The sequence below is a fragment of the Schistocerca nitens genome, chromosome 1 (genome assembly GCF_023898315.1).
Source record: "Schistocerca nitens isolate TAMUIC-IGC-003100 chromosome 1, iqSchNite1.1, whole genome shotgun sequence".
Lineage (NCBI taxonomy): Eukaryota > Metazoa > Arthropoda > Insecta > Orthoptera > Acrididae > Schistocerca > Schistocerca nitens.
Genome location: NC_064614.1, coordinates 432,896,199 through 432,917,807, shown reverse-complemented (window position 1 = coordinate 432,917,807; position 21,609 = coordinate 432,896,199). Strand labels below are relative to the sequence as shown.

The 21,609-nt window shown below is 40.6% G+C and overlaps 1 protein-coding gene across 2 annotated transcripts in view; it reads left to right on the top strand.

Moving 5' to 3' along the window:
* The window catches only part of LOC126251169 (MLX-interacting protein), a 420,910-nt gene that overhangs the window by 210,560 nt on the left and 188,741 nt on the right, over positions 1–21,609 (top strand). For both annotated transcript variants that reach the window (XM_049951617.1, XM_049951618.1), the window contains exon 3: positions 16,608–16,681. In XM_049951617.1, the coding sequence (XP_049807574.1) occupies positions 16,608–16,681 (74 nt within the window). The remainder of the gene's footprint in view (positions 1–16,607; positions 16,682–21,609) is intronic.

Sequence of the window (21,609 nt, the reverse complement as noted above, 5' to 3'; positions counted from 1 at the left end):
GAAACTTTGAAAATCCCGAACATTTGGGTCAGACGTGATTATTTTCCCAGACACATACCATCTGTCAAAGATATGTTGGGTTTTTAAAATAAAATAAACAAAACTACCTATTTTTTCAATGATTTCTTGAAGCCTTCAGCTGCCATTTTCTTAATTTCCTGTACGATTGTTCAATTTTGGCCTTAGGCCGTTTTCAAGTATCTCGTGTGAAGGTTACAGAGCCAGGGTGCTTAGCCAAGTATACATCAGAAGTCTCCCACTGTAGTCACAGGGTCTGACATCTGCAAGGCTCTGCCGGTGGTATCCCAACTGACCTACACACGACAGGCACACACACGGCTGACTGACTGCCAGTGTGGTCACCTCAACACTGCTCTGGCCAGTTTTCACAAAAAGCAGACGCATGACACAACGTAGGCACTATGTAATAGTGAGGCAGGGACGTAAATCGGCCGATGCCTGGAAAACACGTGCATTGTGAGACTCATTTATAGCAGTAAGACTAACACAGCTGCGTTAGTGAATCGTGGTAGGAAACTGGCATGCAAAACTACAGGCGCGCCTACACTCACAAGGCAGTACAGCAAACTCCTTGGCTACAGCACAATACAAACAGACGCGAACGCAGCGCAACTAATGATTCTGGTTGGGAAATTAAGAAAATGGCAGCTGAAGACTTCAAGAAATCGTTCAAAAAATTTATAGCCGCTGCGGACCCTATCGCGTTGACAATTATTAAACTACCTATGTGCCAGTCATTTATTGAATTTTAACTGAGACTGATTAAAATCTGTTTATTTGTAATCAATCGAAATCCTGCAGACACAAAAGGTTTACCCAGACAGTTGTACAACACGCCCCCCCCCCCACTCTCCCTTCCCCCTGCCCCCCCCCCTTTCAGGATACCACCAGTTGCACTCAACACAAGTACAAATTCCGAGAAACCATGACATATGGCAGCCATAACCCAACCCAACATTACTTTCATTACTGTCCTATTACGTCTTCCACTCCAGTTCCATAATCCACATGATTGTTTCTCTGTCTCTCTTGTAATCATCAACAAGCATCTCGGCATCACTGCCGAGCAACCGATAGTTATTGAATGGTTAATAGATCAAAAGTCCATGACTCCGTGCCGTAAATCCAGACTGGTAAGACACTCTGACACACTGATTGTAAACTTTCCTTTGTTTATTTTATTTCATTTCATTTATTTATTCATCCATAGACAATTCAGCACAACAGTATCTACCAAAAGCACGCAAGACTGTTTATACTTATCTGTTTATTTCTTTTTGGTCATCAAATTGTTGTCTTCAGCTGCTGTAAATACTCAGCTGGTTCCTTGACCTCACTATAAAGTTATATGATTTTCTTTTCAGTGTATTGATTACACACTATTTTAGTTTCATTATAATTGATTTTCAGGCCTACATTCAAACTTGTTCTAATAAGTTCTTCCATTCATTGTTTATTGCACTGGAGGTAAATAAATAAGTTCTTCCATTCATTGTTTACTTCACTGGAGGTAAATATTACATCATCAGCAGCAGCAGAAAAATAAATGTGGTTTACATGTGTTCCATAAACATGTACACTTGTGTTCTCCTAGTTCATGGTCTGGAAACCCTGTAAAAATTGTGGGTAAGTCTAATGTAAACTGCAGCATCGGTGTTTGTGAGCTCCACTTTACTAACATAGTTGAATTAATTCCTTGTTTCTCAAGCACTATTTGCACTGAATTTGTTGACATTCAGTCAGAAACTTTCTCTGAGTCTTTGCATCCTTGGTTGCTCTTCAATCTTCAAAAATGTAGTGTATTCATTTATTGAGTATCTGCGTAAAAATATAGATACAGTCTCGTCCACATTCGTCATTCCAGAACCGCAAATTCAATGACATTTCAGATCACAGGCATGATCCTCAAGATTTACAAATTTCTTCAGAGTGAACTTCTGGCATGTTGAATACTCTGGTGATAACTTCAATTCACAACAGCTCATCGATGCACTTCCTGGTTGTGGTTCATGCAACTACATCCAGATTGAGTGTGTCAGCTATTTGGCAACGTCAGTTGAAGGAGACTGGTATTTTCTTTATTACTGCCCTGAAATAAGCAGTAATATTTTGGAAAATATAATAAGTGGTTGGTCTCACAGTACAAAAGAGTGGTGTTGAAGTTACATACCATGCAGGTGCATTTCTTGAGTGAAGAGTGGAAAGACTACAGCAAGAACACCCATTTGCTGTTTACTTATGGATCATAACTGTTTCAGTTAACCCAACATTTCTTTTGTTGGAATCAGTACAGAATCCACAAGCACTGATCACGTGAAACCCTAGTACATTTACATCTACGAGATCAAGAAAACTATCGAGAGCAGAGCACAAGATGATGTAGTTACAGACTTTCTGGAAATTTTCAGTACCATTCCACTGAGTGAACAAAATTTGTGCTTATAGTATATTGGTACAGATGTGAGGTTGGACTGAAGAATTCTTAAAATACAAGACTCAATATATTATTCTCTCTGAGACAGTGTTGTGTATATATAGGTCACGTCATGAAAGTTGCAAAATACAGGTCCTACCGGTTGTCAGAGAAACTACTTTGGTGCAAAAATGGTGGCTGACCCTCGTCGTAGTTGTAGTCTCATGCTAGCAAATAGGGGATGTGGTGGTGGTGGTGGTGGGCGGGGGGGGGGGGGGGGGGGGAAATACTGTTTGACCCTTTCATCAGCAATGAGCCATTGTACTTGACAAGAATTTTTGCTGTGCAGCTAGAAGTTAAAACAATATGATTTTTTCTGTGCATTACAATAACAAATAATAATTCTAGGAGCATACATTATTAGCCAGTGACAAACGAGCATGCTGCTTCATCCATCTTAAAACACACATAATGACCGTGAAATTGAAGTTACAGAAATTTGGGCCAAGTGTAGCATAAGTCATTCCTTACTGCCAACGCTAATTTAAAAAATCATTGAAAGATACTTGTACTTTATGTATCTCTGCCACATGCTGTACTCTGGCTTGCAGCATACTGATGTACACTTATCTCATCAAAAGTGTCTGGACACCTATTAATAGGCATTAATATGGGGTGTGCCCACCCTTCACCTTTATGATGACTTTTAACTCTGCTGGGGTCACTTTCAGTGAGGTGTCTGAATGTCTGTGGAGGAATGGCCACCCGTTCTTCCTCAAGAGCCCAAACCAAAGAAAGTAGTGACATTGACACTGGAGTATGGAGCAAAGTCAACATTCTAACTCATCCCAAAGGTGTTCCATTGACTTGAGGTCAGTATTCTGGGCAGGCCAGTCCATTTTAGGATTGTTACTGTCCAAAAACCATTGCTTCGTAGAAAGTTTTTTGTGGAAGGGTGCAGATTCATGCTGATATAATCAACCATCATCTCCAAACTGTGTCTCTGTTGAGCACAGTACACAGTGCTGTAAAATGTGTTCATATCCTTCCACATTTAGCATTTTTGCCAGTGCAATAAGGCTACCACATCATAACCACAATAAACACTGTCATACCATAACAACAATGTTTCTTGCATACTTTACTGTTAACACTGCATGTTGTGGCAGGTAATGTGTCTGAGCACTCCAAGTAACTTGTTTCCAATCATCCACTGTTCAGTGGCATCAATCTTTAAATTACATCAAGCATCACAAAGCATTGACAACAGAAATAAGTGGCTTACGAGGAGCTGCTCGACCTTTGTACCTCATTCTTTTTAACTCCCTGCACGTAGTGATTGTGCTAGATGGACTGCTGGTAGCACTCCGTAACTCACAAGTGATTCCCTCCACTGATTTCGTGTGATTATTTACAGTAACCCTCCACAGGGCTCCAAGGTCCCTGTCTGTTAGTGCATGAAGTCTGCTTGGGCTAGTTGTGTTCCTTCCTATATGTTTCCACTTCACAATCATATAACCGACAATCTGTTTGAACAGTTTTAGAAGGGTTGAAATGTCACTGGTGGATATTTAAAGATAATAGAAATTAGGGCTAATACAGAGGCATAGAGACAGACAGTCATTTTTCCCTTGCTCTGCAGCTTCGGTCGCGCAATCATTGCACTGGTTTTAAGGGGAACGAAGTAGTATGCTCATTGAATGTTGGCTTATAATGTGTGTTCTTAGGATTACTACTTGTTATTGTAATTCACAGAACAAATCATATCTGACTGGACCAGGAAAGGAAATAACTAGTAGTAGTACAGTGTATCCTCTGCCATGGAGATGGAGATGCAGATGCAGTTCAGTTGACATCCACTGACTAGTCCACATTCAAAGTGACAGAGCTCTTCTGACTGACCCTTTCTGGTGTTACTGCTTTTCTACTGACAACATGCCGCCTTCTGTACGGTTGGTCTGGCTCTCGTGACATCAGTGGAGAAAGAAAGTTATATGTCTTTACAGATACAAGAAGTGTAGGATGATGCAAGAGATCTGAAGAAGGGGTTTAATAGTGGATGAACCAACATTTTGAGGATGGTGCACTAAAGAAAAGACAGTGGTTTTCTAGGCAGTAAAACTTTACAGTCTCTCAGTTCCTGGTAAGACCTCTTTGATGGTGAATAGTCGGCTGAAAGAAATTATGACCACAGTGGATTTTGCTCGAAACTGGCATAATCTAATACAGGCAAACAGGCCCTGTGAAGGTACCAAAATTCAATTGTAAGTGTGACAGCAGCAGAAAATCAATAGTCTTGGACTTCCAGTTGTATCTTACTGGTAGTTATGTCCACATCTATTTCATATATCTTATGGAATCTGATAGAGCCGTAATTCATTCAACAGATTTTGTTTAGTCTGTGTCACACACACTTTCCAATTTCCTCATCTAAGTTAAATTTTTTCAGTTAAAGGGTGACTGTAGATATAACGTGGAGAGCCAAATGAGAGATCATTGCACTCAACCTCAGACAGAAAAAATTCAGTTTCATGAAGTGACTGTTAGAAAAGTTTTAAGTTTACATCACACATTAATAATAGTAATGCAATAATGTATTGATATTGCTACCAATCAACCACAACACCCTACAAGCAGATTTCATGTACATATATGATTGCATTGAATCAGGTGTGCCTTTGGGACATTGCTTGTCAAATTCCTCTTTTGTAAGTCCATAATTTCTAAAAGTGTGGAGAATACTGATTGGTTTTTACATGACCCCATCTTGTGCATGTGTCACTTGGTGGCATGTTTGGTGTACAGAAAGGTCAGAGGTGATGTATGACAGTATTGTATGTCTTGAGAAACAAATCTAACATTCTGTCTCACTTCTAATATGTACTGTACTGGAACATCATGTGTTGACTAAATTTTACAAGTGAAATATTTATTATATGAAGGGAATTGATATTAACCTCTGAGGCTATCCCCATGGACAAACTAAGAGTACTGATGGTACTAATAGCCCCACATTTTGTGCAATTCAGAGTTTAGTATGTCATTATAATTAATAGCCAATTCAAGTATCTGCTAAATTGTGCCATTAGTGTAGATGTCTGACTAACATTCTGGTATCTACTAGTTCAGAAAATTAGCAGTGTTTCCTCTGAACTGTGAATCAAAACATAATTTATAATTTAGTTCTTGAAACTGGGGCAGAAAGTTTTGAAAGCATGTGAAAATTCTATTAGTACACCATAAAAATAAATCTTCATTGTAGATCCTCTGCGTTTGTAAACTAATTTGTAATTCTGTTATTGTGGTAGAAGTTTCTGCTGCTATTAATTTTCTCCATCTAGTGTAGTGCCACAGAATACCACCCAAGACATGTAACTGAACTACAGATTGACTGTCAACTCATTTATGCAATATTTTTGTGACTGAGGATTGAGCATCAAATTACACATTAATCAGAATTAAGAAAGGATAATATGTTCTGAAATTGTTACAATGACAGGAAGGGTTATTTCCATAGCAGTAAGAATATTGAACCCCAGTATTTGTATCCCAGTTAAAAATAAGCTTTTATTGACATGGAAGTACAAATACTGTATGGTGAGTATGTATGCAAGGCCAAATAGTTTAATAGAAGTTGCAGTGTGCATTACAGTGAACAGTTGAAGCACGGTGTCTGTTGTTATTAAAATAAATGATGACACTCATAATCAGTTATGACAGCTCCAGATAATAATTAGGTATCCAGAATGAAATTTTCACTCTGTAGCGAAGTGTGTGCTGATTTTGAAACTTTGTGGCAGATTAAAACTGTGTGTTGGACCGAGACTCGAACTCAGGACCTTTGCCTTTCGTGGCAAGTGCTCTACCAACTGAGCTACCCAAGCACGATTCACAACCCGCCCTCACAACTGTACTTCCGCCAGTACCTCGTCTCCTACCTTCTTTCACAGAAGTTCTCCTGCGAAACTTGCAGGAGAAACTCACAGGAGAACTGTGGCTAAGCCATGTCTCTGCAATACCCATTCTTCCAGTAGTGCTAGTCCTGCAAGTTCCGCATGAGAACTTCTGTGAAGTTAGGAAGGTAGGATATGAGGTACTTTTGGAAATAAGGTTGTGAGGACGGGTCGTGAGTCGTGCTTGGGATGCTCAGTTGGTAGAGCACTTGCCCGTGAAAGGCAAAGGTTCCCGATTTTGAGTATCGGTCCGGCACACAGTTTTAATCTGCCAGGAAGTTTCAATAATTAGGAAAGTTATCCCAGTTACTTCTTGCCACTTACTGAAGTGTAGGATGCCCACCCCTGCGACATGGATGCGCCAGACAGGAATTACCCCAGTGGAAGAATAGGGAAGGGGACCCTACCTTCCTGGAGCCAGGTTAATGATTGTGTATGGTGCCACAATCAAAGGCAGTGATACGATGGCTGAGTTCAGGCAGGGACCCAATCCCCTGGGGTATAACACAGAACACATGCCCAGGGTTACGGGTGAAGACCTTAATGGCAGTGATGGCGTAGAGGAAAGACTACGGAACAGCGAACTGGCAGATGAGGCCACCCTCCTTTCTGGAGATTAAATTAGAAGGGAACCACTGCCTTGTGATGGAGAAGAAACTCCAAAGGTTAAGGGAGACAACCCCAACAGAAAATCTTTTCTTGCGTTCGGCCTAGCAAGCCAGTAGGAAAGTCTTCATATATTGCTTTCAAAACACAGACGAGCCTCGGAATGAACCACTCAGGATTTGACCCAACTACTTCTCCAAGTACTGGTGCAAATGATGGGAGATCTGATGATATTCATCAGGACAAGAACATGAAACCAAATGGACTAAAAAATAACCTAAATATTGCCACCCTTAATGTACTAACCCACAGTGGAAAAAGGGAAGAAATGACAGATGTACTAACAGAGAGAAAGTTAGATATTTTGGGATTAAGCAAAACGAAATGGAAGGGAAAAGGTGAGAAGAATTTGAGAGGAGGAGGAAAACTGTACTGGAGTGCGGAATAATAGGTGTGGAAGAAATGGTGTGGCAGTGATGGTGAATAAGAATGTACAAAACTGTATTGAAAGTGTGATATATATATCAGAAAGGATCGTAATCTTAAACCTGAGATTCCAAAAAGAAACACTAAAAGTTATCCAGATTTATGCACCTCAAGTGGAATGTAGTGAAGAAGAGAAGGTGGACTTTGAAAATGAGTTAAAGAATAACATAATGCACAGGTAGGCAAAGACAGAAAGGGGTTTGAGCAAGTATTGGGATGTTTTGGATATAGAGGCAGAAATGAAGAAGGGGAAAAACTTCTGGATTTGTGCCAGAGGAATGGAATGAAAATAGCAAACAGTTGGTTTATGAAGAGAGAAAGTCATGTTATCACCAGATACAGTTGGGATGGAAGAACCAAGAGTGTAATTGATTATATTCTAGAGATAGGGAATGGGAAGAGAAAGTAACAAATGTGAAGGTAATTCCAAATGTGAGTGTAGAAGGAGACCATAGATTACTGGTGGGACAATGGAAAATGAATCAATGTGTGAAAAATAGAAAATAGAAGAAAGTGATGAGGATATGGGATTGGAAACTGAAGGAGAGCGAAAGTGCTGAGAAGTATAGAGAATTAATCACACAAAAATTTCCAAAAGAAGTTTTCTACGATGTAGAAAAAGAATGGAGTTTATTCAAAGACACTTTAGTCGTAAGAGCACAAAAAGTATGTGGTAAAACATCTGAAAAGGAAAAAGTAAGACAGACAAGTTGGTGGGATGATACCACAATCCAAGCAGTTAGAAGAAAAAATGGAGCATCGAGAAAGCGGTGGGAAACTGAAGATGACGAGGACCATAAAAGATATATAGAGGAAATGTAGTAGTGCTCCCTGCCGCCGTTGGATAAGCAGCTGCAGCAGCAAGTCGTATACCCCTAGCTTACTTATTTGTTACATAGTTTAATTCTTAATTACTTTGCGTGTTTTTGGGTACTTGCGTTGTTTAATTCATAAATTTCGGGCGTATTATAGTATTTGAGAGTTGTAGCATCGCGCTTTAGTGTTTACTTCGTAGATTCTTACTTAAATTGCGCGTGAGTTTAGTATAGGAGGTGTAATTTCGAGTTTTAGTTACTGTAATCGTAAATTCAGGCAGAGTGTAGCACAGTCGTTAGGCATTTGTACAGGTTAGTTAATACATTCTTTGCGTGTTTCCCTTGCGTTATCTAGGCATTGACTCGTGTTTCAGTAACTGTTATTCAACATCGATTAGAATGGACAGGGACTGTGATTGCTGTGTTCGGATGAGGGCTGAGTTGGCATCCCTTCGCTCACAGCTGCAAGCGGCACTGACTTCGGTCGCGCAGCTTGAGACTGTTGCCAATGGGCACCACTGTGGGGAGCCGGACTTGGGTATCACGGGGATTTCAACCTCGTCCCGTCTGTCCCCAGATCGGTCTGCCGCTGTGGTTGCCCCAGTTGCTGCCTGCAGTGGGGCTGAGCCCTCGCCTGTGGTTGATTGGGAGGTCGTTCCAAGGCGTGGCAGGCAGCGAAAGACGTCCCCGGAGGCTGATCAGAAAGCCTCCCCGGTGCGTCTGACAAACAGGTTTCAGGCATTGTCTCTGGCTGAGCCAGATGCAGCTGCCTGCCCTGTTTCAGAGGATGATTCTCAGTCTTCAAGGTCCGGGCAATCACAGAGGGTGGGCTTATTGGTAGTTGAGAGCTCCAATGTTAGGCGCGTAATGGGGCCCCTTAGGGATATGGCGGCTAACGAGGGGAAGAAATCCAGTGTGCACTCCGTGTGCATTCCGGGTGGAGTCATTCCTGATGTGGAAAGGGTCCTTCCGGATGCCATGAAGAGCACAGGGTGCAGCCAGCTGCAGGTGGTGGCACATGTCGGCACTAATGACGTGTGTCGCTTTGGATCTGAGGAAATTCTCTCTGGATTCCAGTGGCTATCTGATTTGGTGAAGGCTGCCGGTCTTGCTTACGAGATGAAGGCAGAGCTCACCATCTGCAGCATCGTTGAGAGAACCGACTGTGGACCTTTGGTGCAGAGCCGGGTGGAGGGTCTGAATCAGAGGCTCAGACGGTTTTGCGACCGTGTTGGCTGCAGATTCCTTGACTTGCACCATATGGTGGTGGGGTTTCGGGTTCTGCTGAATAGGTCAGGAGTTCACTACACTCAGCTGGCGGCTACACGGGTAGCGGAGGCTGTGTGGCGTGGACTGGGCGGTTTTTTTAGGTTAGAAGGCCTCAGGAAAGTACGGGGTGGGCTGCAATCTCAAAGGGTGCCTGGCAAATACAGGACGTGCTTGGATCAAGGAACAGTCGGAATTGTAGTTGTAAATTGTTGTAGTTGTGCTGGGAAAGTCCCTGAGCTTCAAGCGCTAATAGAAAGCACAGAAGCTGAAATCGTACAGAAAGCTGGCTAAAGCCTGAAATAAGTTCTGCAGAAATTTTTACGAAGTCTCAGACGGTGTTCAGGAAAGATCGATTGGGCAGAATTGGTGGTGGAGTGTTTGTGTCTGTCAGTAGTGGTTTATCTTGTAGTGAAGTCGAAGTAGATACTCCGTGCGAATTGGTATGGGTGGAGGTTATACTTAACAGCCGAACTAAGTTAATAATTGGCTCCTTCTACCGACCCCCAGACTCCGATGATATAGTTGCGGAACAGTTCAGAGAAAATTTGAGTCTCATAACAAATAAATACCCCACTCATACGGTTATAGTTGGTGGCGACTTCAACCTTCCCTCGATATGTTGGCAAAAATACTTGTTCAAAACCGGTGGTAGGCAGAAAACATCTTCCGAGATTGTCCTAAATGCTTTCTCCGAAAATTATTTCGAGCAACTAGTCCACGAACTCACGCGAATTATAAATAGTTGCGAAAACACACTTGACCTCTTAGCCACAAACAATCCAGAGCTGATAGAGACTAAAGCGGAGTTATTGAACGCAGTTTTCCGAAATTCCGTCACCAGGGAAGATGAATGGAATATTCCAGAATTTGAAACACGAACAGCTGCTAGCATGAGTTTCTTAGAAGTAGATACCTTAGGGGTTGCGAAGCAACTCAAATCGCTTGATACGGGCAAGTCTTCAGGTCCAGATTAGTGATCACAATGTCGTTGTAGCTAGGCTCAATACCGTTTCTTCCAAATCCACCAGAAACAAACGCAAAATAATTTTATTTAAAAAAGCGGATAAAGTGTCACTAGAAGCCTTCCTAAGAGACAATCTCCATTCCTTCCGAACTAACTATGCAAATGTAGACGAGATGTGGCTCAAATTCAAAGATACAGTAGCAACAGCAATTGAGAGATCCATACCTCATAAATTGGTAAGAGATGGAACTGATCCCCCGTGGTACACAAAACAGGTCCGAACTCTGTTGCAGAGGCAACGGAAAAAGCATGCGAAGTTCAGAAGAACGCGAAATCCCGAAGATTGGCTAAAATTTACAGACGCGCGAAATTTGGCACGGACATCAATGCGAGATGCCTTTAAGAGGTTCCACAACGAAACATTGTCTCGAAATTGGGTAGAAAATCCGAAGAAATTCTGGTCGTATGTAAATACACAAGCGGCAAGACGCAGTCAATACCTTCGCTGTGCAGTGCCGATGGTACTGTTACTGACGACTGTGCCGCTAAAGCGGAGTTATTGAACGCAGTTTTCCAAAATTCCTTCACCAGGGAAGATGAATGGAATATTCCAGAATTTAAAACACGAACAGCTGCTAGCATGAGTTTCTTAGAAGTAGATACCTTAGGGGTTGCGAAGCAACTCAAATCGCTTGATACGGGCAAGTCTTCAGGTCCAGATTGTATACCGATTAGGTTCCTTTCAGATTACGCTGATACAATAGCTCCCTACTTAGCACTCATATACAACCGCTCACTCACCGATAGATCTGTACCTACAGATTGGAAAAATGCGCAGGTCGCACCAGTTTTTAAGAAGGGTAGTAGGAGTAATCCATCTAACTACAGACCTATATCATTGACGTCGGTTTGCAGTAGGGTTTTGGAGCATAAACTGTATTCAAACATTATGAATCACCTCGAAGGGAACGATCTGTTGATACGTAATCAGCATGATTTTAGAAAACATCGTTCTTGTGCAACGCAGCTAGCTCTTTATTCGCACAAAGTAATGGCCACTATTGACAGGGGATCTCAAGTTGATTCCGTATTTCTAGATTTCCAGAAAGCTTTTGACACCGTTCCTCACAAGCGACTTCTAATCAAGCTGCGGGCCTATGGGGTATCGTCTCAGTTGTGCGACTGGATTCGTGATTTCCTGTCAGGAAGGTCGCAGTTCGTAGTAATAGACGACAAATCACCGAGTAAAACTGAAGTGATATCAGGTGTTACCCAGGGAAGCGTCCTGGGACCTCTGCTGTTCCTGATCTATATAAATGACCTGGGTGACAATCTGAGCAGTTCTCTTAGGTTGTTCGCAGATGATGCTGTAATTTACCATCTAGTAAGGTCATCCGAAGACCAGTATCAGTTGCAAAGCGATTTAGAAAAGATTGCTGTATGGTGTGGCAGGTGGCAGTGACGCTAAATAACGAAAAGTGTGAGGTGATCCACATGAGTTCCAAAAGAAATCCGTTGGAATTCGATTACTCGATAAATAGTACAATTCTCAAGGCTGTCAATTCAACTAAGTACCTGGGTGTTAAAATTACGAACAACTTCAGTTGGAAAGACCACATAGATAATATTGTGGGGAAGGCGAGCCAAAGGTTGCGTTTCATTGGCAGGACACTTAGAAGATGCAACAAGTCCACTAAAGAGACAGCTTACACTACACTTGTTCGTGCTCTGTTAGAATATTGCTGCGCGGTGTTGGATCCTTACCAGGTGGGATTGACGGAGGACATCGAAAGGGTGCAAAAAAGGGCAGCTCGTTTTGTATTATCATGTAGTAGGGGAGAGAGTGTGGCAGATATGATACGCGAATTGGGATGGAAGTCATTACAGCAAAGACGTTTTTCATCGCAGCGAGATCTATTTACGAAATTTCAGTCACCAACTTTCTCTTCCGAATGCGAAAATATTTTGTTGAGCCCAACCTACATAGGTAGGAATGATCATCAAAATAAAATAAGAGAAATCAGAGCTCGAACAGAAAGGTTTAGGTGTTCGTTTTTCCCGCGCGCTGTTCGGGAATGGAATGGTAGAGAGATAGTATGATTGTGCTTCGACGAATCCTCTGCCAAGCACTTAAATGTGAATTGCAGAGTAGTCATGTAGATGTAGATGTAGATGCAAAGAAATAGTGGAAACAGCAAATAAAAGGGCATGGGAAGAGTTTACAAAAAAACTTGAAGATGATGTCAAGAGCAATAAGAAAATGTTCTATAAAATGATGAAAAATAAAAGGAAGGCTTCTGAAGTACCAATTAAGATGGAAAGAGAGGATGGTACTGTGATTGAAGATCCAGAGAATAGAAAATATCTTTGGAGAGAACATTTTAAGAAACTATTAAATGCTGAGGAGCAGGTACACCAGGAAACAACAAATACTGGAGTAATTGAGAGAAGTTGGGAAGCAGAATTAGGTCAAATTACACGGGAAGAAATGGAAGTAGCTGTGAAGATGATGAATGGGGAGAAAGCCCCAGGACCTAATGAAGTATCAGTGGACATGATAACAGCAGCAGGTCCAGTGGGAATGCTGTGGCTGTGTAGAGTACTGTCAAGTGTGTGGAGAAATCGTGCAGTACCTGACGATTGGAGAAGAGGAGACATTGTTCCCATCTTCAAAAAAGGGACTAAAAGACTTTGTAAAAACTACAGAGGAATAACCCTTATGAATCATACAGCCAAGATTTTTGTAAGAATTTTACTAAATGGAATAAGTGAAAAGAGAAAAGGAGCTAAGTGAAGAACAGCATGGGTTTAGGAAAGGAAGAAGCACAATCAAGCTGATATTTTCAGTCAACTGATACAAAAACGTTGGGAGTATACAAAAGGATGATAATTGTTTTTATAGACATAGAAAAGGCATATGACTCAGTTAACAGGAAAAGGCTGTGGGAAGAAGTGAAGAAGATAGGTATAGAAGATGGATACATTAATGTAATAAAAAGAATGTACAGATGACACAATTCTTCGAAATAAGACAAGGACTTAAACAGGGAAGCATTCTATCTCCTGCACTTTTTAATGTTGTGTTGGAGGGAATGAATAAGGTAGTTAAAGATATAGTAAAAGAAAAAGACAAAAATATGATTTTTGCAGATGATATGGTAATATGGGGTGATAAAGTGGTAGATGTACAGTTACAGCTTGATGTGTGGAAGGAAATAATGTAAAGGTATGGATTAAAAATAAATAAATAAATAAATAAATAAATATAAGAGTGAAGTAATGGTATTTGGAAGAGACAAAGGTGTCAACGGGAATATTACTTTGAATGGAACACTCCTCAAAGTGGTAGACAGTTTCACTTATTTAGGGTGTGAAATATGGTTCAAATGGCTCCGAGGACTATGGGACTTAACATCTGAGGTCATCAGTCCCCTAGAACTTAGAACTACTTAAACCTAACTAACCTAAGGACATCACACACATCCATGCCCGAGGCAGGATTCGAACCTGCAACCGTAGCAGCAGCGCGGTTCTGTACTGAAGTGCCTAGAACCGCTCGGCCACCCCGGCCAGCTGTGAAATATGTAATGATGGAAGAATAACCAACAAAATTAATAGGAGGTTACAGAAGGGAGGCAATTTCTGCCAGACAAATAAACCACCTGATTTGGAATAAGGAAAAAGCAAAACTCCTTATGTATAAGAGTTACTATTTACCTATGGTCACCTATGGAGGAGAAACATGGACAACGACAGAAAGGGACTGGAGCAGCCTGCAAGCAGGGGAAATGGAATTTCTCAGAGCAGTTAAGGGAAAAACATGAATGGCCAGAGTAAGGAATGTAGATATTAGAAAGGGCCTTAAACAAGAAAGTATGAGAGAAGAAATAAAAAAAAGGGGGATTAAGATGGTATGGGCATGTTAAGAGGATGCGTGGGCAGAGACTTCCCAAAATTATGCAAGAACTAAAGATGGATGGAAAAGGACCTAGAGGGCACCCAAGAACACGATGGAAAATGGGAGTGACAATGTCTGTGGAAAGGAGAGGTGTGACCTGGCAGCAAGTGGAGGAAGAAAAGTGGTGGGAGGACCAAGCCAAATGGAGAGGACTCCTCAGCACCCAAACCCGGCGGTAGCTGGAGTGGGATCCGGATACAAACTAACTTCTTGCCACCTCAAACATGTCCATTACTACAGGCTTAGTTTATCTGGTATAAAAATGTATACTTCAACATTTTGTAGAGAACTCAAACAGAAAACAACTAACTTTTTAAGTTAATGAAGTTACTGATATTCACAGTCATCTCACAGTTAACAAAGAATGTTAGCTACAACTTAGTCATTTATCCAGCTCTACTTTATGCTACTAAAACAATGATAGGTGAACAGTCCCAAAGCTGTGTTAGGAACAAAACAAATACTGCCTGATAATGCTCCTTGGGGCACAAATTAAATGATGTGACCAGAACTGGCGCATTATATCTTGTAGAAAGTGCACAAAACTGCTTCATTGTTTAGCTGTCATATTTAATCTCAATGTAGCTACCGGTTTATCAGATCCCCGTAACTGAACATAGTTGGCTTATCCAGGTAAATTGACTGTCACTTTATTATTCATAAACACTACTCAATTATAACTATAGAATTAGCATAAAATTCTTGCCTCTTTACATGATCATTAAGTTATACTTTGTACAGCATTCTCGTCAACTGCTACCATAACACGTATGTGTGTGCAACAGCTGAAAGACTCTTTCTGGGCCCTGTAGCAAATTTTCACATACTTTGTCAACTGCATATTCACTTCCAATCTCACATGTGATCTCCCAGTTGGGTTGGTGTCATATGAGGAGCATAATGTCCAGATTGTCATATAAATGATAGTGAAGATGCAGTTGATTGTTGTTCATCTTTAAAAGTACACCAGGTACAATTAGTTGGCAACATTGCTACATTCTCCAGAAAGAACAATACTGTACATATTATCTATAGATGGCATATATGCAGTAATATTGTACTGTCCACATTTGCAGTTTCTATTTGAGATAGTGGCAGTTTTGGTAAAATATAGCGTTATAAAATTAGCCAGTAATTTTAAATGTCCTGTCTTCGTTCAACTACTAATGCATGAAAGTGATATCCTAGTGATACATTTTAAATATAATACAAGGAGTGTTCAGTAAGTAATGCAATACATGTTTTTTTTTCTAAAAGCAGGTTGGTTTTATTCAGGATTCCAATACACCATATTATTCTCCACTTTTGCCTACAAAACCCTGTTTTTCAATATAAAATCTGTTCAATGCAACAGCCTCATACCATCTTATTGGGAAGGCGTGTAAGCCTGCATGGTTCCACTGTAATGGTTGTCGTTGGAGCCAACATCTTGGTGCATCAATAAACTCCCCATCATCCACATACTGCTTCCCACAGAAATGGCCTTTCCTTGCTGTTTATGATCTTCTGTTAAGTGTCCAGGAACTCAGCAGCAAACACCTTCAAGTATCACAACTGGTGGATGAGTGTGTTGGCCCTATCTGCAGGGACATCCTGTTGTGAAGTGAGGTGTTTGATTGTGATCCATCGATTTCCTCGAATAGAGTGTCCGCTCATTCCAAAATTGCAGCAGTCGCAGATGTGTGCGGCCAGTCGTCACGCAGGAGATCGAACAGGTTTGCATGACCTTGTTGTGACGATGAGATGCCTTGCCCAATGACTTGCCGTGCTTTTGTTCAGTGCCAGGTATCTGTAGACATTCTGCAAGTGCCTTTAAATACCTGCTACGTCCGGGTTTCCGCCAAAAGGAAGTTGGTGACACATCTCTGCGTGGAATGCACCTCGGTCGCAGACTTCATTTTCAAGGCTACATGTACCACATCCAACAAAATATTTCACGAAGTCACAAATCATATTCTGCATTTTTTCCAACATAAATTGGTCTAGAAAAATAAAATGTATTGCATTATTTACTGAACACCACTATAGTTTAGACTTAAATATTTATTGATGATGTGTGTCAAATTATTTACCTCTTTTCAGCTGGTTTCTGTGGGATACAACTCTCTCTGTTTGTTTTCAGTCATAAGAAAGCAGAACACACTTGTGTGTCAATTTGCATCTCCTCTCGATGTCGATACTCACAACAAACCTGAGGTATGCATATTATGTTTCAGTAGTGACTAAGATGATTTGGATATTGGAGGAGTGTAAGTCTAAAATGCTGTTGATAAGGTTCATTAGGTGAACTCGCGACAGAATTTCACTTCATCAGACAACAGTTGCTCCTCATGAAATCCAGAAGCTTGTTGAAATACCAAAGAAATAACAAAAGCTTTTCTGAAATCCCCAGATGTGTCTTTAAAAAAATTACCATTTGATTAGTTGCCGTTTTGTGTTAGATTCTAATTGTTACTTTTCATTAAACGTGTAGCACACAGTTCACATAATTATTTCGCTTGGTTTTGAAACTATCTGTTCAGTTTTCTAAACAATGTAGTGTTTTCTCTGAAAATTTTAAACTATCTTAGGTTATTGATCATGCAGTTATACATGCTGATACGAATGAAACATCTTAAACCTTGCTTCAGAATTATTAATTTAATGCTCTTTTTAGTCATGAATTATTGCTTGCCATTTAGCTGACCGTTCCATGCCCTAGAATCCAGTGAAATGTAGTTGGTTCTTCCTGTTTCTGCTACATTTATACATTTAAAAAAAATTGTTCTATGTACATTTGTATGTATGTGTGTACAGTGTTGGCAAGACGTCCATGTACTCCTGTAACCCCTGTTTATTATTAAATGTTGTTATGCGGGTTCGTAGCTATGTTACGTCTTATTGATTGTTGGAATACATGTTTACAAATGTTTTTGTAGTCTCAGTTGAGTTTTAAATGGTGTGCCTTTGCAGATATGAGCAGTCACAGTTACACTATTAAGAAGCACTTAGTGACAAGTGTATGGGTCATGAACAGCACCACACAGGGCAGACCGTGAGAAAGATTACATTTTTGGAACTTTTAATAAGGCTCCACCATGAAAGGCATCACTTCTGGATTGGGAAGGATGTGCTTTTGCTTTTGGCAGTGTTAAAGACAGGCCACAGAGTGAAAGGAAGAAGACAAGAACAAACATGTGCTGTAGTCTCTGTCTCACTTGAACAATCTCGTACAAAGTCGAGACGTAAACATGCTTTGGAATTTGATATACAGAGGACAACAACGTCTGCTTGGAGCAAACTTTGCACTTATGGTTGCTGCAAGATGGAGCACCTGCTGACTAAGCTATTGCAGTGCACAAGTTCATTAATGAACACTTTCCAGGACAGTGGATAGGTCATGGTTCATCAGTAACGCCAGCTCCCATGAAATGGCCACAAAGAAGTATTGACCTCACCACACCTGACAACTTGTTATGGGGAATCATTAAGGCACATGCAAAATGTATTAGCATTTGATACTAGCAGGTACAGAGACTTCTCGTCCACCCTGTATGCAAGTATGTGCATACATACATTTCTCTTTTCCTCCTAAACCAATGGATCCATTTGAACCAAGTATGGTACACAAATCACTTACTGTCTTGAAAAAAGCACTATGGGGGCAAGAAGCACCTACCTCTCATTGGGGTGGGCGTGAAAAGGAGGTGATATAGTAGAATAACAGAAGAACTTCTGGAACAGTTTAACCAAGTTTTCTATATTCATGAATCATTATTTGTATAGTTCTTTGTGCAAAAATCTGTCAGGTAGTGTACCCCTAACAGGAGTGGGGTGAGAACCCAAGACATGTAAAAATATTCAGTAATGACCAATATTAGTATCAGATTCATAGTTTTCAGTGTCACTAGGCTTGTTGATGACGGTTCACACCGAGGAGTGGTGGTGCAATTCCAGTGACATATCAGTGTATTTCTGTAATGCATGAAGTAATTTCTACTCAACTTGGCACAGACATGACTTACTGTGACAGTAAGACACCCGTACAATCCCTAAGGTTGGGTTAAGGGCAAAAAGGCATAACTCTAGAAATACCTGGAGCAATTACAATCAAATTTGGAATACATATGACTCATTATTTCTGTAGAAATAAGTGGGAGTAAGTTACCCTTACTACCTCTAGAGGTGGGTAGTGAGGATGAGAATGGGCAACATGTAAAAATATTCGAATCAGTATGAAACACAAAACTGCCTCGTACTTGCATTGTTCATTGTGTCAAGTGGAATGTGAGAATGAGCGCTGCAGGGAGCCAGTAATGTTTCAGTCCAAAGATCATGCCACGTGGTTGAGTACCAAAGATACAATTAACGTCCTCTGTGGGGGTCATAAATGTAAAACAGTTGAGAATCAATCAGTTGTCACAGACAGTCCCTTTTCTTGAAATGGCAATCAGTTACTGTTGTCAATATGCCTCAAACAAAACAGAAATCTTTTGATCAGATTAAGCAGAGACATGGTATAAAGCAAAACTGTAATGAAGAAATAACAGATTATCGATCATTTCATTGACTACAGGTTATGTGGGAACGTGTCATCACAGTTTGGGCAGGTGAATGTGAACATCGACACAAATGTCACTTTCAGGGAATCAGGGAATGAGCCAGCACTTCGTAAGTTGCTGAATCTGAGGGATGGTGTGAACGTCTTGTACAAGAAATGAGGCAACAAGCCGTCACATCATGGGCTTCTGAATCCAAGGAGCAACGTGAATGTCTCTTACAAGGAATATGGGAATGTCCTATAATATCATGGGCTGGTAAATGTAAGAGTCAGTGTTGGTACCGTCTACAACCAGTACGGGAATATGCTAGCACATTAGTGACCTAGGTCAGTCGTACTAATTTATTTCTAGATGGTTTCATTATGATCCAAGGACATATTACAGCAGTCATAAAAGTTTAGTGACGGATAGAGTGAGGTTTCAGGTATGTGCCACTGCCCTGGAAAAGTCCATCTACCACCACTCACAATACCTTTAGAACTGTTTCTCTTTTACATGTTTGGAACTACCTCAGAATGGAAGCATCTCATTACGAATACAAGGTGATATTCATCTGTTGTAGAACAAAGTGAGCCTACTCCATTGTCCAAGGTTCAATGTTAAGTATATCTCTGGATGAGCTGTCTGTGCACACACGCGCGTGTGTGCACGTGTGCTCGCATGGGGGAGGGGGGGGGGGGCATGTGTTTGGACATATGCATATGGGGGTGGAGTCATGGGCCAAAGGCTGCTAGAGGATAAGAATAATGAACTAACAGAGCAGTCAGACTTACAAAGCATGCTGATGTCAAAACATGATCCCATAACCAACTCTCATAGCACTCTAGTACATGTTCCACTTAACAGTCAAAACCCAGTGATGTGGTGCAGTAGTTACAGCATTGAAGTAGGATTTAATTCCTCACATGGCCATCCAGTTTTAGAATTTCCATAGTTTCTCCGAGCCTATTAAAGCAAATGCACGGATAGCTCTTTTGAAATTCCCATGACTGACTTCCTTACCCCAACCATCTACAATCCTGGCTTGTGTTCTGTGTTTAATGACACTGCCATTATGGGATGTTAGTCACTCGCTTTCCTTTTTTTCCATTAGACTGTACCTAAGTTTTTCAATTCCTCTTCCATCAGTTATCTACAAACTGGTTGTTAGCAGAAGTCATATTTTAATTATATGTGAAGTAATTATCAGCCAACTGTCTCTTTTCTAATTACACTGATTTCTCTTTCTGTTGCAGATTACTGCAAATTTCCCATTTAGTCATATGACGCAGTCTCATCATAGTATCCCTGCAAACATTGATTTTTGTATTAGTGCCCTCCAGTCAGTCAGCTTATGTGCTGTAATCTAATACAGTAATACAATCTTATATATCTATGACTGTTTATCTATGGTCCCATGATGCCTCTTTCATTGCAGAATGATTGTTACATGCTTACAGATTTTCAGACAAATGTTGATGGTGTTAGGACAGCAACCAGCCACAAATGTACTTTGAGTTCCTTTATTCAAAGGAAACCGTTACCGGTTTCGAATCATTGCGATTCATCATCAGATGGTTTACACGCTTTCTTTCTGACATTTGGTGTGTTTTTATGGATTAATTGTCCTAAAATATAAATAAAACATAATTACAAACACGCCACACAACGCAACCATCTGCAACGCAACCATCTGTGTGTGGCGTGTTTGTAATTATATTTTATTTATATTTTAGGACAATTAATCTATAAAAACACACCAAATGTCAGAAAGATAGCGTGTAAACTGTCTGATGATGAATCGCAACGATTCGAAACAGGTAACGGTTTCCTTTGAATAAAGGAACTCAAAGTAAATTTGTGGCTGGTTGCTGTCCTAACACCATCAACATTTGTCTTCAAAAACAGCCACGGTCTCCAACATGTCCTCATATGACAAAATTGCATTACAGATTTTCATTTTGTGAACATAGGTTTGCTGGAAGACAGTACACACAATTTTGAGAAGAGTGCACAGCATATACTAGTTGATTGGATTTCCTGTTCATATGGTGTGCTGATGACTGACAACCTCACCATACACCTTATTTTGTCTTTGAGTGCACAAATGTGTATTGACCAAGCTGCAAATCTTGTGAACCAAAGGTTTTTCAGAACATTTCCTCGACACCTGGGAGTATAATTACTTGAAGAAAAGGCACCTTCGTTTCTGCACTGTATTGTAGGCATAATTCATGGATCATCTGTGGAATTATGTTACAAAAGGAGACATTAAGTCAGAATAAATCACACTATATTGACACTACACAAGTATGAGGCAGGAAAGATCAAAAGAAGTATAATGACACACAGTGCTGATATGAGTGCAGTGTAATGTGCCATGTTTAATGAGTTGTGATTTGTGCATATCACATAATTTTGGTGTGTGAGCCATCTTTTTGTAGATTCCAGTACCTAATATTACTAAAGGGAATGCTGTTGCTCACAGTGCATTTTTGAACACATGGCTTGTAAATATCTTAAATTTTTAGTTGGTTTATGTCTGTCCCTTTGCGGTTCTGCTTTTGGTATCCATTTTCTAACTGAAAAAAACTGTAAATCACT